Source organism: Aedes aegypti, chromosome 1, assembly GCF_002204515.2.
Source record: "Aedes aegypti strain LVP_AGWG chromosome 1, AaegL5.0 Primary Assembly, whole genome shotgun sequence".
Classification (NCBI taxonomy): Eukaryota; Metazoa; Arthropoda; class Insecta; order Diptera; family Culicidae; genus Aedes; species Aedes aegypti.
The window spans coordinates 10,301,251-10,322,404 of NC_035107.1; the positions used below are offsets into that span (position 1 = coordinate 10,301,251).

The window sequence follows — 21,154 nt, forward strand, 5'->3', positions numbered from 1 at the left end:
CCAGGGAAATTTTACGGAAGATACTTGGAAGGATTTCCATAAAAATCTAAGAGGAATTTCCGGGATAATCTAAGAGAAAGCCCCAAGAAGATTTTTGGAAGAATCACAGGATCATTCAGAAGGATTTCCGAAAGAAACTAAGGGCCAATTTCTACACCTCCGTTTAGGCCGTAAACCACGTTCATCCATATGTTTAGGTTTAATGCCTAAGCGGTGGTGAGGAGTTGTAACGATTCTGTAGTTAAAAATTGTAAGAACTAGCTCCGATAAATTCATTTGCGATATTTTCGGCTTTTGACGCAAAATGCTGTTCCATACTTTAGACTTAAAATTATAGTAAAACGTGATAAAACTAAGACTTTATCTTCATACTCAATAGTTTACAGTTAGATTTTACTATAAGATAGAAACTTCTACAAATTTCGACTGATTCATGCTCATTAAATGCGTTCAAAGTCATTGTGAGTCTTAAGCCTTAATGAATATGAATCAGAAAGGTATCTGGCATTTCACGGCGAAATTCTCTCTCTTTCGCTCTTCAAAAAAACTTGAAAACAATGGTGCCAGTACCTGTCAACTTTGACAGGTACTAGCACCATTGTTTTCAGATTTCCCAAAGGAGGGAAAGAGAGAGATTTTATGATGACGTCACCGTGCAATGGGCAATGAGCCATTTTACGAAGCAGGTCAAATGACAGGAGACCTGAGATTTTTCAATCACCGTCGTCAGTTTTCGCGATGATGATGGTTGATGGTTGATGCGCATTTCTAGCGTAGCTTTCATACAGGCGAAAACTTAAATTAAGAAAAAATATTTCTGATCATAAAAGTGCCTTTTTATGTGCAATATGGGTAACAAAGAGGTAGCTGATACAATGACTAGGTGTAATGTTGCAGTAACGAACATTTTTGGATCTCTTTTTTGTCATTTTCTCCATGTCACCGTTTGGTAAGATGAGGCGTTGTTGAAAATCACGCTGGATTTAATCCCAGGTCTCCTGTCAGTTGACGCCGTTGCGGCGATCAGCTGTTCCGAAACGTCTCGTAAAATGGCTCATAGCAGTGTGAGATTAAGTCTCGCTTTCAGTATCATAAGGACGTAACTGCAATGATCGATTTCTCTTCATCGATTTTTTCTTTAGCTAATTCAAGCGTGTGCTTGAATAAGGGTTCAAGTCGCATGATCGATTTCTCTTCATCGATCCTATATTCTGTGAATAGAAGTGACATGATGCGGGTTTGTTAGCATTTTTCATTTCAGATCGCTAGGCAGCGATAATGCGTCCTAAGACGAAAAAATGCTGCCAAACTTGCGGCTTGTCGCCTTTATTCACAGAATGAAGTATCGATGAAGAGAAATCGATCATGCGACTTACGCCCTTATTCTAGCACACGCTTGAATTACTGGACGGGCGAGTGTTTTCGACTATTATTTTAAATTCAATAACTTCGTGTACTAATCCAAAGAGAAAATCAACGAAGATAAATCGATCACTGCTGCAGATACGCCTGTATGATACTAAACGCGAGAAGTGTGCTGTGCGCGCGATCCAAACAACGCGTCAACTTTTGCAACACAGTGGGGTGAATTCCCGCAACAGAGAGAACTTACATGAACAAATGAAAATTGTTTGTTGACCGTTCAATCCAAAATCATCAGTTTTCCACTTTGACAGAGATGTCATTTATCATACGAATTTCTTTTGAACAAATCATTAACTTAGTTCTTTTTTCAAATTTATTTTATTTGTCTGTAAGTGTAATAATTGAGCCCTTGGTTTCACAGCCCTCAAAGTCTCGCTCAGAAGTAGTTGACGAGTCTCTCCAACCTGTTGAAGATACGAAAAGAATCCCCATCCCCAAATCTAACAACACCCCAAAATATGTACACGCAGAAATTTGCCAGTTTGCCATAATATCACAGTTGAGAAATTTGTCATTTACCTGATCCGTTAGCGCCGCATAGTTACCTGTATCCTGGCTTCCGGCAGCTGGATCCGCTCCGAAAGCCGTTCCCTCGCAAACACGTCCGGATAGTGGGTCCGCTCGAATTCTGCTTGGTGAAAGAGGGCAAGCCGTAAGTTAAAACAAAAAATGTTCCATTCTCCTTATGGTCCAAAGCGTCCAAGAACACGCTCTTGAGGACCGACTCGAAATAGCCTATAGTTACCTCGTTCCAAGTTTTCAATCTGTTCGTTGGTGAATGAAGTGCGATTGCGCTGCAGTTTGCGCTTGAGTTTGAGCCGCAGCTCCGAGTCTTCGTCGTCCTCCGAGGAGTACTTGTCGCTCATTTCCTCCAAGCCGTGGGTTGCTAGATGGTAGTAGGCGATGATAAGTTATATTGAAGCAAATCAAGTTATTAGAAGTCATGGCCTACCTGGTTTTGGTTGTTGAGCAGCATCTGTTGGACTCTTCAGCGAGAGATGAGAAATGGGGTGCGATGAAAAGTTAAATTGGCCTCCTCCGATGTTCTGACACCAGGTCCAGTGGCCGCTTGTATTGTTAAATAGTTTGATCTTTTCATAAACCGTATCATTGCTTGGGGTAGAAGTTTCCTTATTAGACGCTAGATTGCGAAGCACCCGGTTGATTGATGAGACCTGCAAAGAGTAAGACAATCTAGTTAGCATTGACTTAAGATATGAAGACATCTAGATCTTACACTCGGGATGTTATCATTGTTGCAAACGCCCTCCGACAATAGTCTATCGCGAATCTCCCAGGCGAAGATACTGGGGCACTCAGCCTTGTAGTCGGAGATCTTGGACACTACGGAGGCCGTGGCAACTCGGGGTTTGCTCCCACCGATAGCCCTCGGCTTGATGGAGCCCGTTTCGTAGTATCGGCCAAGAATCTTGCTGACGCACCCATTGGAAACCTGGAGAATGCGTGAGATATCGCACGGCCTAGCTCCGGAATGGGCCAGTTCGACAATCTTCTGGCGCGTCGAGTCCGGCAGGGGACGCCCATTGACGTAGACACCCCCCAGCTGGTTAATGCCGCTGTGGCCGGACGCGTTGCAACCGAAGATAGAATTAACGCTCTGGATGTTGCTCTGGATTTGCATTGTTTGCTGCGAAAGAACGTATGATTCGCACAACATCTCTTTTAGATTCTACGCAATAGACACGCGACAGAAAATTTTCAAATTATTAACGGTTGAACGAACAAATCGATTTTTCAAGAAAGGCAGAAATAGTTGATGTACAGTTTGAAAAATCACATGCAATCATGAGCCGATCAATTTTGCAAACGATTTGTATCGGAAATCAATGCAATTTCAAGTGAAATTTTGAAAATTACTTGAATAAATTTATTCAAACCACGTGCAACCTACCTTGTGCAAAAGCGAGCTGCGAATGTGCTGCCTACCTCCAGGAGTACCACAAGCGAAATGTTTGCAAGCGCGCTTCTCCACCTCCCACGATCACAGTAGGCCAGCGCATGTGTAACGCATGGCACATGCTCACTGCTTTTGTGACAGTTTGCATTGCTTCCATCTCGCCCCCACTCTCCATCCATCCCGCTTCCACCCACAGTGTTTTGTATGGCATGCTGCGATCGAACACCCCTGCTCATTCCACGAAATGGCCATCGAAAGAAGATACCACAAAGAAAAGGGCGACGGACGACCGAAGAAGAGCAAGTGAAATTTTTTCTCCAGTCAAACCGAATCGAGTTGCGAGGCGACAAGCCAGAAAGACGGAAGCTGTCCCGAGTTGAGAAGTAGAAAAGGTTTTTATCCGGACAAAACCCCAGTGCAGAATCGGTGCTAGTGAACGGAAAAGTGGTGCAAATCGTAGATGCGGACCCGCAGCAACCAAAGTGCATAGAAAATAGTGGATTCCAAGGCAGGTTTAGTGGATATTTGCGATTGCAAAATCACGGTCCCAATGGACGTGAAAAATTTTCTCCCTACTCTTGAGGACGGTCGAAACGCGCAGCAAGCCAAGCAGCAAATCAAGAAGAAGCCATCATCGCACTCTTCTCGGTTTGCTTGGATTGCAGTGCGAACGAAATGAAAATCGAGAAGGGCGGAAATTATTTGCAATTAGATTTAGTTTCTATTTAGTTCAAACAATGTTTATCAATTCGGTCGAATGTGAGCGTGCAAATGTAAATTCGACCGATTCCATAAAGAACTCGAGAAAAGAAAGAAATATAGTTTCGTTGCGATTCTGAAAATACTAGCCTGTAGTTTTGAATTAAAACAAATCGATACTATCAATTCTCGTATATACACTATTGCTATACATTCCGGCCCCACAGACAATTTCTACCTTTCATATCCGAATCAAAATGACACATTGTATTCTATGACGATTCTATGCTATATTAATTAAACAATTCTGGCAAAATTAAGTGTAACCCAACAATGGCGGATTTGGGTAACAATGATTGTGCAGGACCATCCGGCTGGTCTAGTATTGATTTTTGCGCTCCATCGCAGCATCCCAGAAGAATGGTACGCATTGTGATGCTGCCATGACAATGACCATTGAGGAAGATGTGTGTGCGAGAGAGGCAGAGATAGAGAGGAGGATGCGTACAGTGACAGTGAAGGTGCTCACGGAGTAGGCGTGAAATTGCTGTTCAATTTGGATGATTGGATTTGGAACTTGTCACATTCAGTGATCATTGCCAAATGATGCGAAAAATGTGGCAAAATTGTTTAAATTTTTTCGAATTTTGTTTAATATATCTCGACCACTAAATTTTGGAAATTTAGTTTCAATTGGAGCCAAATTTCAGTTATGAAAATACCCAAAAATATACATATTACTTATCAAAAGTCACATTCCAGTGAATTGTAAATTTGTATTAGTTTTATAATTATTTACAATACTAATTTTTTATTTAAACTCTTTATTTTTTGCTCCAAATCGGATAAAGGAACCTTTTAATGTCTTAAATTGAGTTCAATTTAGGATAATAGAAGTAGATAGTTTTCATTAAAAATACCCATGTTCCCAAAATATTTTTGAAAATTTCAAAATAATTGATTTTATGTTACACCATTTCTAGGTTAATTTTAAATTTTAGTACATTTTAAATTAGTACATATTCTTCTGATAACGAACTATTTCAGTTTAACTACAGTCAACTACAGTCAACAATCCATAACTTGGTATTTCAAGTGTTATAGCATTATAGTAAAGCTTAGTTACCAGGGCAACCTCGACGGCCCTTCAACATAATTTTGTTAAACTTTGTGTTCTATAACTCGATGGTCCCTTTGATCCATGGTTACCGAGTTATGGAGAGCTAACTGTACTAAGCTGCTACCACCTACTTCTAAGATGTTGTTTTTTTTAAAGAAATATTTATTTGTTATATATAGAAAAATCGAAAGTCTACACTGAAAAAAGGCATACAAATATCAGGAATCATGTAAAACTTAAGAAATTGATGCAACTATTCAGCAAGACTAGGAGGTTAGAATTTCTTCGGTCGAAGATCTTAATTTGTTCAGTTCAATGTTTTTCCGGATCCATTTAGGATCCCAAACAACTGTGCTGAATTTAAGCACGATTGGTTTTGTCTACAGTGTGCGCTTCACGATTGAAATTTGTATTAGATTTTATTTCATGCTTTATTGTACTTTTGATATTTAAGATATTTGATATTTAAATCACACAAAATTCTATTGAAAACAAATCACAAATCTCATTCAAATATGGTTCAGAATGTGTCAAACATCTTTGTTGAAGCGATTAAGCCGCTAAAATAAATCTAAAATGAAGTTTTAGGTTGTAGGCCACATGATAAAACACTTGTGTTGCAAACACTGATGAGCATCTGAAGAAACCATAGTTATTCATTGACCGTTGCTTGGTTTTTGAATAACTCTTAAATTGAAAATTTACTTTCTTGGACACTGCAGTGTTGGCTGTGAATGGTTGTCACATTTTTAGAGACATGTTAGCACCTTAGCTTCTTTGGGAAAGTTGTTAGGCACATTATAAAGAATGCTATAGAGTTTTGAAGGTTTACAAAAAAATGGACACTCTTAAATACAAAACGTTTTTTTTCATACCCTTACAAACTTCAATAGTGATGCACCGTAGACGAAGCCGATCGTGTCTAAATTTTACACAGTTTCAATTGGAAAATCAAGATCTTTAACCCCAGCTTCATTTTTTAACCACAAAGAAATATTCAAACAACGGTAACTTATTTTTGTAGAATTTTTCCACAAGCCCTCGAAAAACTCTTCTATTTTGCGAATCTGTGTCGATATTGTTCATTGGGCATCTTGTTTCGGAGATATTTAGTAATTTCTTGGGGGACCGACGTTTTGCCATAAATCACGTAAATATATCAGACTACAGAATTTTTCTCATGATCGGATATTCGCTGTTCAAAACAGTACTTCGATGAGAGTCTGTTGTGAAAAAATGAAGCAAAATGGTGCAACCGTTTTTTTTAATAATGAACATTTTTGTTTCTGATACCAATCTAGCCGCATTAAATACTTGAAAACCTCAAAAAATATCATTTTGTAATTTTAAGATTTGGGGCCCAGGTAGCCGAAGTGGTAAACGCGCAGCTATTCAGCAAGACCAAGCTGAGGGTCGTGGGTTCGAATCCCACCGGTCGAGGATATTTTCGGGTTGGAAATTTTCTCGACTTCCCAGGGCATAGAGTATCATCGTACCTGCCACACGATATACGTATGCAAAAATGGTCATTGGCATAGTAAGCTCTCAGTTAATAACTGTGGAAGTGCTCATAAGAACACTAAGCTGAGAAGCAGGCTCTGTTCCAGTGAGGACGTAACGCCAGAAAGAAGAAGAATTTCAAGATTTCTTGAAGACAACTTAACCGATTTGTATGGTTTTCAGAGGACCTCCTTATAACATTGTTTAGCTTACATTTTAGTTTTTTGATAAATTGACTGACCGCCATTTGTCAAAGAAATTTGATATGAGGAACGTCGATCCCCCAAGGAACATCTGAATATCTTCAAAACTATATGACCAATGATCCAGACCTGAAAAAATATCTAAAACAAAAAAAGTTATCGTTGTTTGAATATTGTTTTGTCGTATAAAAGTGAAGATGCCGGTAGAAGGGTAAATGTTTATGCCAAATAGATTGTTTGCATTTAATATTCCAAATGCATACAAATCAATTCGTTCCTCAATTCAATACATTTTATTCTCCTCTGATGGGAACATTCGGCAGCCCTGGAAAAGCCAATAGCAAAAATAATCATGTTGCTTCATGTATAGGGGTGTCACCATGATAGTTATTCGATAGAATTGAAATTTAGGATTCAGTCTTATTGTAATTATTTCTGTCATCACATTTCAACTGGAACAGAACCAGCTTCTAAACTTCGTGTTGTTCTACAAGCATGTTCACAATTATTAGTAGAGAGATTTCTATGATAATTGACGATGTTTGTATTCGTATGTCTCGTCAAGCACGGAGATTCACTCTCCAGATTTTCACAAAGACTAATGCCTGTCACAAATGGGCTCGCTTTCTGGTAGGAATCAGCCGTTTTGACGGCTCCGTGCAATAGACTTATCTAGTGTAGAATTCGTTTTTGAACCTAGTTTGGAACTGGCGCAACCTGTTCTGAATCACAGTTTCAACCCCAACTTGGTTCAGGTTCGACAGAACCACAATTTGCTAGACGTTGGTTTGTTTATGTATTGGTCACCGACCCAGTTCCTTAAAAACGAAAACGACATAATTCTCACGGAACATTACTAAAGGACCTATCTAACATTAAGAGGCTCTCTTTGTTTACTTTCTCTTTTATTAATAACTGGGTCACATTAACCTCTTCTGTTGCGTTTTTTGTATGAAACGCTAGTCAAGGAAATTGACTTTCGATCTATAGTGAAAAGCTTCCCAAAATCTTTAGTATTCCACTGTTATAATCGAAAGAGAACGAGAGAGGAGAGAATCTCTCATTTGTACATAGGTCCTTTAGTAATGTTCCACGAGAATTGTCTGTTTAATAGTGCAATCCTGATAAAATCTTCGTTTGCCTTAAAAAATGTTCCAACATTGCTTTTGTTTGCTGTAAGAAAGTAAACATAAACAGATTTGCTGACGAGCTTTTTTTAAATAAACTTTTTCAAAAATCTAATCTTGCGATTCAATTATGCGTATCAGACATCATCCCTACAATTGAAATCTTTGACTGAATAGCATTTCTAGGGATGCCAATTACGTACCATTCACGCGGGAAAATGTTTTCAATGTTGGATATAAAAACGAACTGAAAGGGAGACTAATTATGAAACATTAATGTCGTCTGAAGAAAACTTTTAGGTTTAGGTGTAATAAAAAACTTAATTTCAGAATCGACCTCGATCTGACAACTCGATAATTACCAATTATTTATTTGCTTTATTTATTTGTTAGATAGTTTTAACAACAAGTATTGCCATTTGCTCCTAAGAGATACACAGGAAATTTCAAAAGGTTTGCATGGGACTCTCAAGAGATTCCTAGGAAATTCCAAAAGAAGGTTTTTGGGGATTTTGATGTGCCAGAAATTTCCAAAAGGGTTTTTAATATGAGGTTCCTTTAGGTTGTTATAGAAGTGTTTCTGGTCATCCATATACTACGTGGTAATAAACATGACTGACGACAATAAATAAATAAATTAAAGGGGGAGGGCGTTTGTTGATCTGGTCATAAATCACAGTATATTTTTGCATTATGACCATGAGTGAAGTGGGAGGAGGGTTCTGAAATTAAAGAAAAAATGACCAAGTATTTTATAGACAGCTCTTCAAGGGGTTTCAATAGATTTTCAAGAGCTCCTGAGAACTTCTTAAGAATTGCTTAAATGCTTTAAAATTTTCCAGCGGCTTGCAAGCATCGGCTTTACGTTCCAATCGGTTCCTGTGGTGGTTTTAAGGAGGGTTTTGAAACTTAATATATACTTCGTATAAATCCTTGGTAACCTCCTGTGAACCTCTGCTCAGCAGCCCATCGCTGAACGAAAGTAAAAAAAAAAATGAGAAGTTCAAAATCATTCCTTCTCATGTATTGGATAGTAAGGATTAGTAACAATCGTTCAAATACTTAAGCGATGTTGCATTGTGAATTTTGTGTAGGAAAAATGGACCAAATACAATCATTACCGTTTCAGTTTTGAGAAATTACTCTTTAGGTTCATACTACTGTACAAAATTTTTTCGATTCACATTCTAGTAATATTTCGTTTACATGGACACTTACATCATGCGGTAAGTAGGGAATGAAGCAATGTAAATGCTTCTTTCTTAAGAGGGTTTTAAGATTTCCAGAAGTACTCAAGGCGTTGCCAAGACAATTGAAGTGGTTTCAAAGGAGGTTTGTAAAGATTTTCAAGAAGTTTTGCGAATTTACCAAGGGTTTCGAATTCACTGTGAACCCCTTGAGAACCAATAAGCCAGCCTGGAAGCCATTCGACTAATGCTTAAATACTCTATGTGGAGTTACTAGAAATGCTTCCAGAGTAGAAGTTCTGCAAACAATTTGAAGAATCCTTCAAATCTTCCGAACTCCTGGAAAATTATAGAGGCACCATTGAAACTTCCGGGACCCCGTTTAAACAAGTTGGGCCTTTTAGAAATCACCAGGTACTTCCGGAAACACCCAGAGAGTTTTTGTGATCTTAGGATTTTTTAGTTTCTGAAACCTGTGTATCATTTGGGTACCTCAAATATAGACTCCTCTTGCGGTAATCAGGAAACCTCTGAGAACTCATTGACAATCCGACCGGTGGATTACAACAATATCGTATTTCAATCATCCAACAGTCAACTTTCAATTTTTGACGATATTTTAAACAATTCCAGTGAATGCAATTGTCACTGCAACTCATCGTGGTTTGTTGGAAAATATTGATGCTAACTTTGAACGAAAATCGGTTTCAATCGTTTGTAATTCACTGATCGGGAACCTGTTGATAACTCTGAAAAGCATTTGGAATCCTTTTTGAAATTAATACGAAAAGCTTAGAAAACCTTTGCTTTTAGAATCTTTGACATTATGTGGAAACTCCTGGAAAACTATCGAAATTACTTAAAAACCCCCTGAAATTTCTTCGGAAACGCTAGGAAACCTTTATGTTTTTAATAAGTCTTCGAACTGTTTGGTGGACCATTTCCGAAATAGGGTGACCAGAAAAATCGCGATTTTGCAAAATTTTTATTTCTAAAAAAATTATAACTTTTGAACCGTTCGACCGATTTTCAATCTTTTTGGACGAAATGAAGGCTAAAGATTTTGACTTTTCAGGAAAAATATAAAATTTCACAAAAATTGTGCTTTTTACATGAAAAAGCTCAATAGTTTCCGTTTTTTCGTGTTTTGAAGGCCTCGGGACCAAAGGTGCTATCGCTGTTCTCATTTTTTCTTGAAAGTTCAGAAAATTTTACGTATACTGTCAAATTTTCAGCGATGCATGTTTTTTAGATTTTGATATATATTTTTTTGAAAATAAAAAATCAGTCATTTTTCATCGGCACACACTGTAGGTCTCAGCGCATTAGATTTGTAATGTTTAAAAAAATTATAACTTTTGAACAGCTTAACTGATTTTCAATCTGTTTGTATGGAATGAAAGCTTAAAATTTCAACTATTCAGACAAAATTGAAAAATCTTATAAAAATATGTTTAAACGTGAAAAAATATAAAAATTTCTAGTTTTTTTTAGAAATTTTCATATATTATATATTATGTGAAAAAAAAAATTTTCAAAGTTTTCTATTTTTTTTATTTTTTCTGAAAAGTTGAGACCTTAAGCTTCCATTCCATAAAAAAAGATTGGAAATCGGTTGAGCTGTTCAAAAATTATGATTTTTTTTAAACATTACAAATCTAATGCGCTGAGACCTACAGTGTGTGCCGATGAAAAATGACTGATTTTTTATTTTCAAAAAAATATATCTCAAAAACTAAAAAACATACATCGCTGAAAATTTGACAGTTTACGTAAAATTTTCTGAACTTTTAAGAAAAAATGAGAGCAGCAATAGCCCCTTTGGTCCCGACGCCTTCAAAACACAAAAAAACGGAAACTATTGAGCTTTTTCATGTAAAAAACACAATTTTTGTGAAATTTTATATTTTTCCCCAAAAGTCAAAATCTTTAGCCTTCATTTCGTCCAAAAAGATTGAAAATCGGTCGAACGGTTCAAAAGTTATAATTTTTTTAGAAATAAAAATTTTGCAAAATCGCGATTTTTCTGGTCACCCTATTTCGGAAATGGTCACCCTAATCAAAAAATCCAAAAATACGTGTATCCTTATTTCGGATAAGGAACAAAATAGCAAATTTTCACGGAATTCGGAGACCCACTAGATCGGTTTTTCATGGAATGGCTGATTATTATTATTTAATTATATTTTCATTAATTACTTTCTCTTCTTGCTAAGTGATTTATATTTCCAATTCTATACTTAATCTACAAAACATAGCATATTTCTACTAAGTTAACATTTTGAATCAACTAGCTTAAACAATGATAGTCCTTGAGTTACCGAACAACTTTGCCGAAGACGCCATCTTTCTAAGTGGTCAGGATCATGAGATCTGAGAGACAAAAGTTTCATGCTCACTAGCGCCGCCTAGCGGCAAAATCCCGAATTTCATGGCTCAAATAATGATAGCCCTTGAGCTACTGATCAATTTTGCCGAAGACGTCATCTATCTAAGTGGTCAGACTCCTGAGATATTCGCAAAACCAAGGGTGTTGTACAAAATACAACGCGCGACTACTCGCGTTACAAAAATTCGCGCGACGACCGAAAGGTTAACTGAGAGCTTTCTTTGCCAAAGTTGCCATTTTCGCAATCGTATATCGTGTGGCAGGTACGATTATAGGCCTATTCAAATGACGTCTCAAATCAGCTGTTCGGGTAGCACTTTGACATTTCTTCTATGAAAATGACAGGCCCGTGTTAGCACCGGTCCTCCACCGATGTAAACAAATGCATAGACGGATCTGTCACATGAAAAGGCCTATACTCCATGCCCAGGAAAGTCAAGGAAATTTCCATTACGAAAAAATCCTGGACCGACCGGGAATCGAACTCAGACACCTTCAGCATGGCTTTGCTTTGTAGCCACGGACTCTAACCACTCGGCTAAGGAAGGCCCCAAAATTTAAGAAATAGCTTTATCATATCTTCAGTATAATTGTAAATTTAGGCAAGATAAACAAGTTTTTGTTTAATCGTTTATAATTTTTCGTCAAAAATTTCACTTAATCGAATCTTTATTATTTTTGAACTCGTAATTGGAAATATTACTTAAATACATATACTTATGTGTTGAACGTCATCAAAGACTTTAAAAAAAACACTAAGTCTCTTACTATTTATTCATTGACTTGTTAATTTGGTTTACAAACTACACTACACTGCGACTTGTCGCTCCTAACTAACAAATTGAACTGAACTGTCCTGCTTGAATTTACCTATCGCTAAGCCTGTCACTTGGGCTGGAAACTGCTACCTCAGCGGGATCGGTCAAGTGGCGTCGACTGGCCTTTGTTCCTTGGCAGGCGACGAACTGCTGATCCCTGCGATTGATCTGTGGCTGACCGTTGGCCGGTAACTGGATCGCTGATGTCTCCTCGTGTTTGGTACTAAACTAACGATGGATTTCGGATGGTGCGTACTTTTTGACGCCTGCGTGTACTGGGGCTCAAGTTGTAGAGGGGTTGGAGGATGCATACATAACCCTATATCAGTACTTCCCAAACTGTGCGCCGCGGCGCCCTGGTGCGCCGTAGCACTTCTTCAGGGGCGCCGAATAAATTAAATTTGAAACGTTCTCATTATCTGAGAAAATGTTTCAAAATTTCGGATATAAATAATGATAAGGCTCGTTTAAAGAAAACCGTTTTTCAACGACATTGAAGCAGATTATAGCCAGGCGATGAAAATACTGTCATTTGAACATTCAATGTCGAGAACTTTTGAACTTGAACTGGTTTTTGGAATTCAAGGCCGTGCGGTTAGTGTCGTCATGCATTGTGCTGAGGAGTGTTACTACGATTCCCACTTCACCCCTGAAAACTTTTCATGAGGAGCGTTTGTTCCGATTGTGTCACAGGGCGTTGCATGCTGGTCCTTTATCTGAAGTGGTGCTTCTTCTTTCAAGGGACAAAATTGTCCACTTGAAGCATTTATGTGTTGGTGTCTTTAAAAGATGCAAGTATGATTACTGTATTTATTTGATTGACTCAAAATAAAGAATTCAATACTATTTTTGCAAAGATTGTTTGGTTTTCCACTGTAAATTTTGAAAAATATCGATGTTAAATGGTTTTTGACACAATGAAATTAAAAAAAATGTTAACAGCAGATTTTTAAAATTGTTACCATTGGAGGTTTTACAAAAAAAAGGTAATATATTGATATTTTTGGTAAGATTAGCAAGAAAATTTGATTCAACATTAACAGTGCAGAAAACACTAATTTTTGATGAAACGCTTTCAAATTTATCATTTGTTGAATGTCAAATCCAACGTTTTATGTGAGTTTTGAAAGCTGGAGCTTCTCTTTTATTTTTTTTTCTTATCTCATTGCTTTAGGTGCTTGCACAGTTAATAAGTTTCAATATTTATAAAAAAATGGATGTGATGTGCAGGATGATTTTCAAGAAAATTGTCAATCGTTCACAATAAAAGAAACAAGAAAGTTTGGAGTGAGTGCATTGATTGTAATTATTTAGTAAAATACATTTTTATCGCTATTGAAAATTGAAGTAGAATACTCACTTATTAGACTAAAAGTTTCACGAATTCACATTTTATTTGCAACAGCATATTTGAATGTGTAGATTTGGGAATAAATTATATTATCTCAATAACGTTTGAGAATCGATTCAATGGGCACTTAATAGTTTTGCTCCTTTCAAATCTCCAGGAGCGGATGGGATTTATCCTGTTCTGCTCTAAAAGGGATTTGAGTTTATCGAACATGTTTTAAAAAAGCTACTTGTAAACAGTTTTGTTACCGGGTACATTCCCAGATCCTGGCGTGATATTACTGTAAAGTTTATCCCGAAAGGAGGACGTGCGTCGTATGAAGAAGCGAAGAGTTTTAGACCAATCAGTCTGACCTCTCTTCTTCTGAAATGCCTGGAACGCATTATCGATAATCACATCCGTGATGTTTATTTGGCAAACATGCCTCTTCATGTCAATCAACATGCTTACCAATCTGGAAAGTCCACTGTGACTCTTTTACACAAAGTTGTATACGATATCGAGAAAGCATTCGCTCAGAAGCAATCCTGCTTGGGTGTTTTCTTGGATATTGAGGGTGCCTTTGATAACGTGTCTTTCGATGCCATATTGGAAGCAGCACGAAACCATGGGCTACCTACAATGATTACCAATTGGATTCATCAAATGTTCAAAAACCGACATCTTTTCACGACATTGCGTCAAGCAGCGATTCGAAAATTGAGTGTTTGCGGATGCCCCCAAGGGGGAGTCTTGTCACCACTTTTGTGGAATCTCGTAGCAGATACGCTATTGAGGCAACTCAATAATAGCGGTTTTCCAACATATGGATTTGCCGACGACTATCTAGCTCTGATAGTTGGTATGTGCATAAGCACCCTATTCGACCTGATGCAAAGTGCTCTTCAGGTAGTCGAGAGTTGGTGTCGCCAATATGGCCTTTCGGTTAACCCGAATAAAACATCTATTGTTTACGGAAAGACGAAACCGCGATGGAATTCGACCTTTACGTCTTTTTGGCACTGAGATTAATGTGACTGATCAAGTAAAGTATGTCGGAGTCATTCTAGATTCCAAACTTTCATGGACACCTCACATTGATTTCAGAGTCAAAAAAGCTTGCATGGCCTTCGGTCAATGCCGGCGAACCTTTGGTAAAACTTGGGGTCTCAAACCCAAATATATCAAATGGATTTACACAACAGTTGTTCGACCAATATTGGCATATGGATGTCTTGTGTGGTGGCAAAAGGGCGAAGTGAGAATAATCCAATCAAAATTGGGCCATCTCCAAAGGATGTGCTTGATGGCGATGTCTGGTGCGTTCTCTACAACTCCCACAGCAGCGCTTGAGGCCATTTTCGACGTTGCGCCACTACACAGATATCTTAAACAAGAAGCACTTTCTTGCTCTTACCGTTTATGGGTACTGGATGTACTGAAGAAAAATCCAGTGAATCGTAGATCTACACACACTTCGTTGTTTCCACTTTTGGTGAATTGGGACAAAATTGTCCTTGCTCCAAGTGATCTCACAATTGCTTGTCACTTTCCTTACAGGACATTTATCACACAATTCCCTTCACGGGAAGAGTGGACGTCTGGCTATTTGGAAAGAAGTATATCAAACAATATAGTATGTTACACTGATGGCTCCCTTCTTGAAGGTAGAGCTGGTGCAGGAGTATATTCTCATGAGCTAAGGCTGAATCAGTTTTACTCACTTGGTAGAAACTGCACCGTTTTTCAGGCGGAAATATTTGCTCTTATGTGTGGAGTGCAATCAGCACTTCAACAGCGCATAATGGGTAAAGTCATATACTTCTGTTCAGATAGTCAAGCTGCTATAAAAGCTTCGGCCAACTCAAGGTCGAAGCTTGTTATCGCATGCCGAACTCAAATTGAGGAACTAAATTCAGTCAACTCTGTAAACCTGGCCATTCTTCCATCGTTGGCTTTGGCTGATGAGCTAGCTCGCGATGGAGCATCGCATGACTTCATTGGCCCTGAGCCGGCTATTCCAATTTCGAAGTGCTGGGTGAAGCTTCAGATAAATTCTTGGGCGGCAACTCAGCACAAGCAATATTGGAATAGTTTGGAGTCATGTCGTCAAACAAAATTGTACATTACTGAGCCATCTCCAAGGGTGGCGAAGTATTTAACAAATCTGTCAAAGCAGAATTGCAGTCTCTTGGTCAGAGCGTTGACAGGCCACTGCCGACTCAACTATCACATGGCAAATATTCAGCGTGCTGACTCATTTGTGTGTGATAGTTGTGACTCCGATTATGGAACTTCGTATCACCTGATATGTAACTGTCCAGTTTTTGCGCAAATGCGATTCCAATTACTTGGTAAACACTTATTAAGTGAAACTGAATTCAGAAGCCTGAATCTTCAGGACATTCTGTTATTCTTAACCCGCTGTGGTAATGAGCTATAGGCTCTCTTTACGCTCATGCGTTTTGCAGTGCCCTTTTTAGGGCGCTGTTCGAACCCATTGTGGTATGGAGCTACATGCTCTCATTTCGCTTATGCGATCTTCCCTCTTCAAGAAACCCCACTCCTATTTCCTCCCATCTTTTCCTTCCCTTTCCTCTCCCATCGGGTAGATGATGAAATAGGCTCAAATATGGCGATGGCACAAATCTCCCAACTGGTGGGGAACGTGCCTGTTCTCCATGCCACGTAATTTTTGCACTATGGATGAATTTATTCACATATTTTTGCGCTTAATTCTAGGTTTCTACGAACCATGACTCAAATTCATAATGGAAACAAATACCATCAATGTGTGCTACTAATCCAGCATCTTCATCTTTTTGGCATTAACATCCCTACTGGGACAGAGCCGGCTACTCAGCATAGTGTCCTAAGAGCATTTTCAGCAGTTATTAAATGGACGCTTTCTCTGCCTAAGTTGCCATTTTCGCATTCGTATATCGTGTGGCAGGTACGATGATACTCTATGCCTAGGGAAATCAAGGAAATTTCCATTACGAAAAGATCCTGGACCGACCGGGAATCGAATCCAGACACCTTGAGCTGCGGACTCTTACTCGGCTAAGGAAGGCCCCTAAGCACATCGGACATTGCGGTGTCTTTTCCCCTAAAACAAACAAGGCACTCTAAGGTTTCGAGTTGACATTTGTACAACTCAAAACACGATTGATAAAATTTTCAATTTCTAACATTAGATACTGCCAGAGCTCTCCTTCCCCCACGGCAAACAACACGCTGTAAGCGACCAATCTGATATTTGTACCAATTAAAACAACAAGATCGTCCAAATATCAGTTATCGACAGCGGCAATTATCGAAGCTTGTCTTCCCGCACGGTAAACAATACGCTATAATCGTTTGATCTGACATTTGCTCTAAGCAAAACAACAAAATCGTTAAAATTTCGGTTCTCGACAGCGGACATTACCGGAGCTCGTCTTTCTTCACGGCAAACAACACGCTGTTAGCGACTGATCTGACATCTGCACTAATCAAAACAACGAGATCGACGAAATGTCGCTTCTCGGCAGCGGACTCGACAAACAACACTCTGTAACCGTCCGCACACCTCTGCTCATTCTTGGGTTGTCTCTTCTATATTAGCATTTTTCCCAATGAACGTAAAACGAATCTAATACGGGGGTACGGGGTCCAGAAATGTTCACTTGACACACCACGTTGCACTACAGTCTACACTTTTGATTTTCACTTCAACAATGAGCGGTTCCATTTAAATTCGAATGTCGGTTTACCTTTGTATTTTTTGATTTGGCTGAAATTTGGCATATGCTTTGTTTATACTGCCGTTATACGCATAATTGTCCCATGTTCCAAAATATGCAATCGAGAAAAACGCGTTTAAAGATTTTAACACATTTACGCCTCGTATTGGCCAGGTGTATGGTAAACTAAATTAAAATCTTTACAACAGTATAAAGAATATCGTGTTCATTAGAGTCAAGAGTTTTTATCATGGGAATAGAGTAAATTTAGCTACGAAATTCAAAGTGGGACTGTTATGCCTAGAAATACGGGGTTTTTGGTGAATTTCTACGCATAACAGTCCCACTGATATTAGTGACCAATTATGTGCTAAGCATAATGCTGTAGATGACCGTTCTAACGTATAGATTGTACCGAATGCAGAGGACGTATATCCTCAAGACTATTTTAATGCACATGTGCCAAACGGAGCCACGTGTGGGGAAGTGAAGAAATACGATTTTATAGTTTGGGATAGAAAGCAAAGTTTTCTGTATGTGTGATAATGAGACAATGTATGAGTTAGTGAATGAAAGAGTGGATGAGTAAGTTAGGGAGTTTATAAGATGTTATAAATTAATATATCGACTCTTCCAGTTGCAGGCTTGACAGAAACTCATCTGCGAATTCAAGGATATTTTGCGGAGTAAATATTTAACTCAAAATTCACGACACAAATCTTCACACGATTTGACATTTCTTTGGACTTGGTTTGCAAAATCATGATTTTTGATACATCGCAAATAAAGCTTCAGAACCATCAACATATTTGCCACTTGCATCGAAGAACCAATTACCCAGAATAACCCAGTATGTGGCCAGGTCACCCAAAACCTCTTGAACTATTCTTCTTTTGACATGACTTTGACTTCATCAAGTTTCATGTGTCGCAAGATAGGTCTCAGAATCGTCAATGTAATAACCACCTCTTCTGGAGAACAGGGTACCCAAAACAACCTGGCATGTTATCAAGTTATCCAAGAACCTTTGAATTACCCTTCTTTAGCCTTGATTTGGGAATTTATGTAGTTTGATGTTGCCAGCTAGGTTTCAGAACCGATGGTTTAGAGGCCATTTCCCCCAGGGAATCGGGAATTCGGAACAATCCGACAAATGGTCAAGTTATTCAAATACATTTGAACCACCTTTAGACATGATTTGCAAATTCATGAAAATTGATATGTCGCAAGCCAGGTTTCAGATTCGCCAATATAATATGACCACTTCCACCAATGAACCGGTATTCGGAACAACCCAGCATGTGGCGAAGTCATCCAAAAACATTCGAACTATTTTTATTTAGACTTGGTTTGCTAAATCATGAAGTTGATTTGTCGCAAGCCATGGACTCGAAAATAAAAAATAAAACAGGTTGTGTTCCACATGGGATGTAAAGCCAACGTAAGAAGGTGTTCAAAACGATTTTCCCAAACACCAGCTAATTCAAAACAGCCTACTGACTATTTTGTTCGAGATCAGCGCAGCGAATTGTATAGTGTGTCAGTTATGCGTAGAAATACAGTAGTGGGACAGTTATGCGTAGAAATTCAACAAGGGGACAAATTGACTTGGCTTGCTTTTCATTGAGTTTCCGAACAAAGTTAATTTTTGGTGTGTGTTTTCTAAAACTATACGCAAAAATAAACTGTTCAATGACAAAAAGTCAAAATGCGCAAAAAGTAACATGGGACAATTATGCGTATAACGGCGGTATACCCAAAAATGCCTATTTGCATCATCGGTTCGCCATTTTTACCCTAGCGTTACTTTTGAGAAGGGCCTAAGGAAAAAAGCCTTAACAATTTTCAAAAAATTAAAACTCAGAAACTATTTGTCTGATTGGTTTGGTGTCTTCCGCAACATTTTAGGTTATTGTTGGAACTATCTGAAAAAAAAAATTTACACTGTAAAAAAAAAATGATTTTTTTTTTATTTCGAAAATAAAGCTTAAAAATTAATTTTCTCATAAATCTTTTTTTTTGTTTTTTTTTTTTTTTATAATTTATGTAGACAAAAAATGGAGTCTTTTGCACAGTGAGTCAATAAGGAGAAATCATGGACAAAAAAGTTATGATTTTTTTTAAAAAGGTTGATTTTTCAATATGGTCTAAATAAACTTTTTGAATGCTTTTCAACCCGATTTTATGAAAATACGCAAAATTTGCAACAATAAAGGTATATGAGAAAATTTTGCTAATTGCTACCGTTTCCGAGATACAGCGGTTTTAAAATTAAATTTACTGAAAATTCACAACTTTTGGTTGTTTTCGGATGTTTTTCGAGTTGATAAAATAAAGAATATCTTTTTTCTGAAAGCATTTTATTTCATGTTCTTATACAATGATGGAGCGTCCTATTTCGATACAGATTTCTTACTTTTTTATAATGTTTACAATTTTTTTACTATCATTACAGTTTGAAAATTGCCTAACTTCTATTTTATCTACGGAAACTGGAATAAATGAATGGTATTTTTGTGTTCCCTGAATAGTTATTGCTTTCGAATATTGTTCATTGAGCTGCTCCTTGATATACTTCATACTCTGTTGTAGTTGCATAAGAAAACAAAATTTGTGTTAGTTGCTCCTCCTTTCGCTTTTGAGCCCAATCAAATAATTCCTTGGCATTTTTGATGGGATGTTCACGTTCTTTAGCTAGACTAGCTCTTGTAGCCATGCGATTTATTGTTCCCCCTAATGCATCGCAGGGCCCTTTGCCATGCGATGTTGCGAAAAAATGCCATTCAACATCTATATCATAGTTTTTCTTAAATTGGCAAAGACTAGAAAAGTTCTATCTATTTTTATATTGTGATGCAGCTCCATCGGACATGAAATAAATTTTGTTCAAATTTAAGTGCTATTCTTGGCGTATAAAATTAATCATTTTTAAGATAAATAAGTTAACGGATATAGAATCATGCCGCAAATCTTCGGAAATTACTACGAAGCTTAAATGATTGAGCATGCCATATTCCTTAAAATAAATCGAAAATTGATGAATAGTTGCTTGCTGCGCATTCTAGTGATGACTTTGAACTTCATCCTGATGTATAAAAGTGTAATTTTCTGAAAAATCACATATAGCTCTTTCCTGCAAGTTATTTTTTTTTATTTTTCAAAAATGTAGACTGCTCTTTTCTAATTAAACCATGTGGTATCAATTTTTCTAACTTTTGAATGAAATATGAAACAAACTCCTCTTCTGTTTTGTGAACGTTTCTATATCGCATCTATCAGTTGTGACCCATTGTTCAAAAATAATTTCATCAACAATAACAATAACGGTCGTATTTTGGACCCCCTAAGGAAGTGTTTTCAGTTTTTTGTCCCAATTACATAATTGCACAGCGTAACCAAGTCAAAGAACATGCCAAAATGTAGAGAAAAACTTCCTCTACGAGATAAAAATGCTCATACGGTCATGAAGGATGCAAAAAACGTCGAAAATAATTGAATTGTGAAGCACTGTTTTTCATTATTTTGGACACACCAATACATTTTGGACCCTCGAAGTATATATTTTAAACCCCCGGCATTTTTTTATCGTTCGGCGATAAAGTCCATAACACTGGTTGTATAATATGCTTGCCTATAGTCAATAATCGATTGACAATGGAAAACCGAAGAAATTCTACGCTTTTGGTCCAGAATTTTGAAAAAAGTTTTTGTTT

At 37.7% G+C, this 21,154-nt stretch overlaps 2 protein-coding genes across 2 annotated transcripts in view; one reads left to right on the forward strand and one right to left on the reverse strand.

The window, feature by feature from the left end:
- Positions 1–1,724: 1,724 nt before the first annotated feature.
- On the reverse strand, positions 1,725–3,451 carry LOC110674735 (paired box protein Pax-6-like). The gene is made up of 5 exons (XM_021838870.1): positions 3,338–3,451; positions 2,663–3,115; positions 2,378–2,600; positions 2,171–2,311; positions 1,725–2,056 (listed from the first exon to the last, which is right to left on the reverse strand). Exons 2-5 carry the CDS (start codon positions 3,101–3,103, stop codon positions 1,953–1,955), a joined length of 909 nt encoding a protein of 302 aa, XP_021694562.1. The 5' UTR covers positions 3,104–3,115; positions 3,338–3,451; the 3' UTR covers positions 1,725–1,952.
- A 117-nt stretch (positions 3,452–3,568) lies between these two features.
- LOC5579827 overlaps positions 3,569–21,154 on the forward strand; it is a 37,609-nt gene continuing 20,023 nt past the window's right edge. Inside the window, exon 1 of the mRNA XM_001651008.2 lies at positions 3,569–3,851. The gene's annotated coding sequence lies outside the window, so the exon portion shown is untranslated. The remainder of the gene's footprint in view (positions 3,852–21,154) is intronic.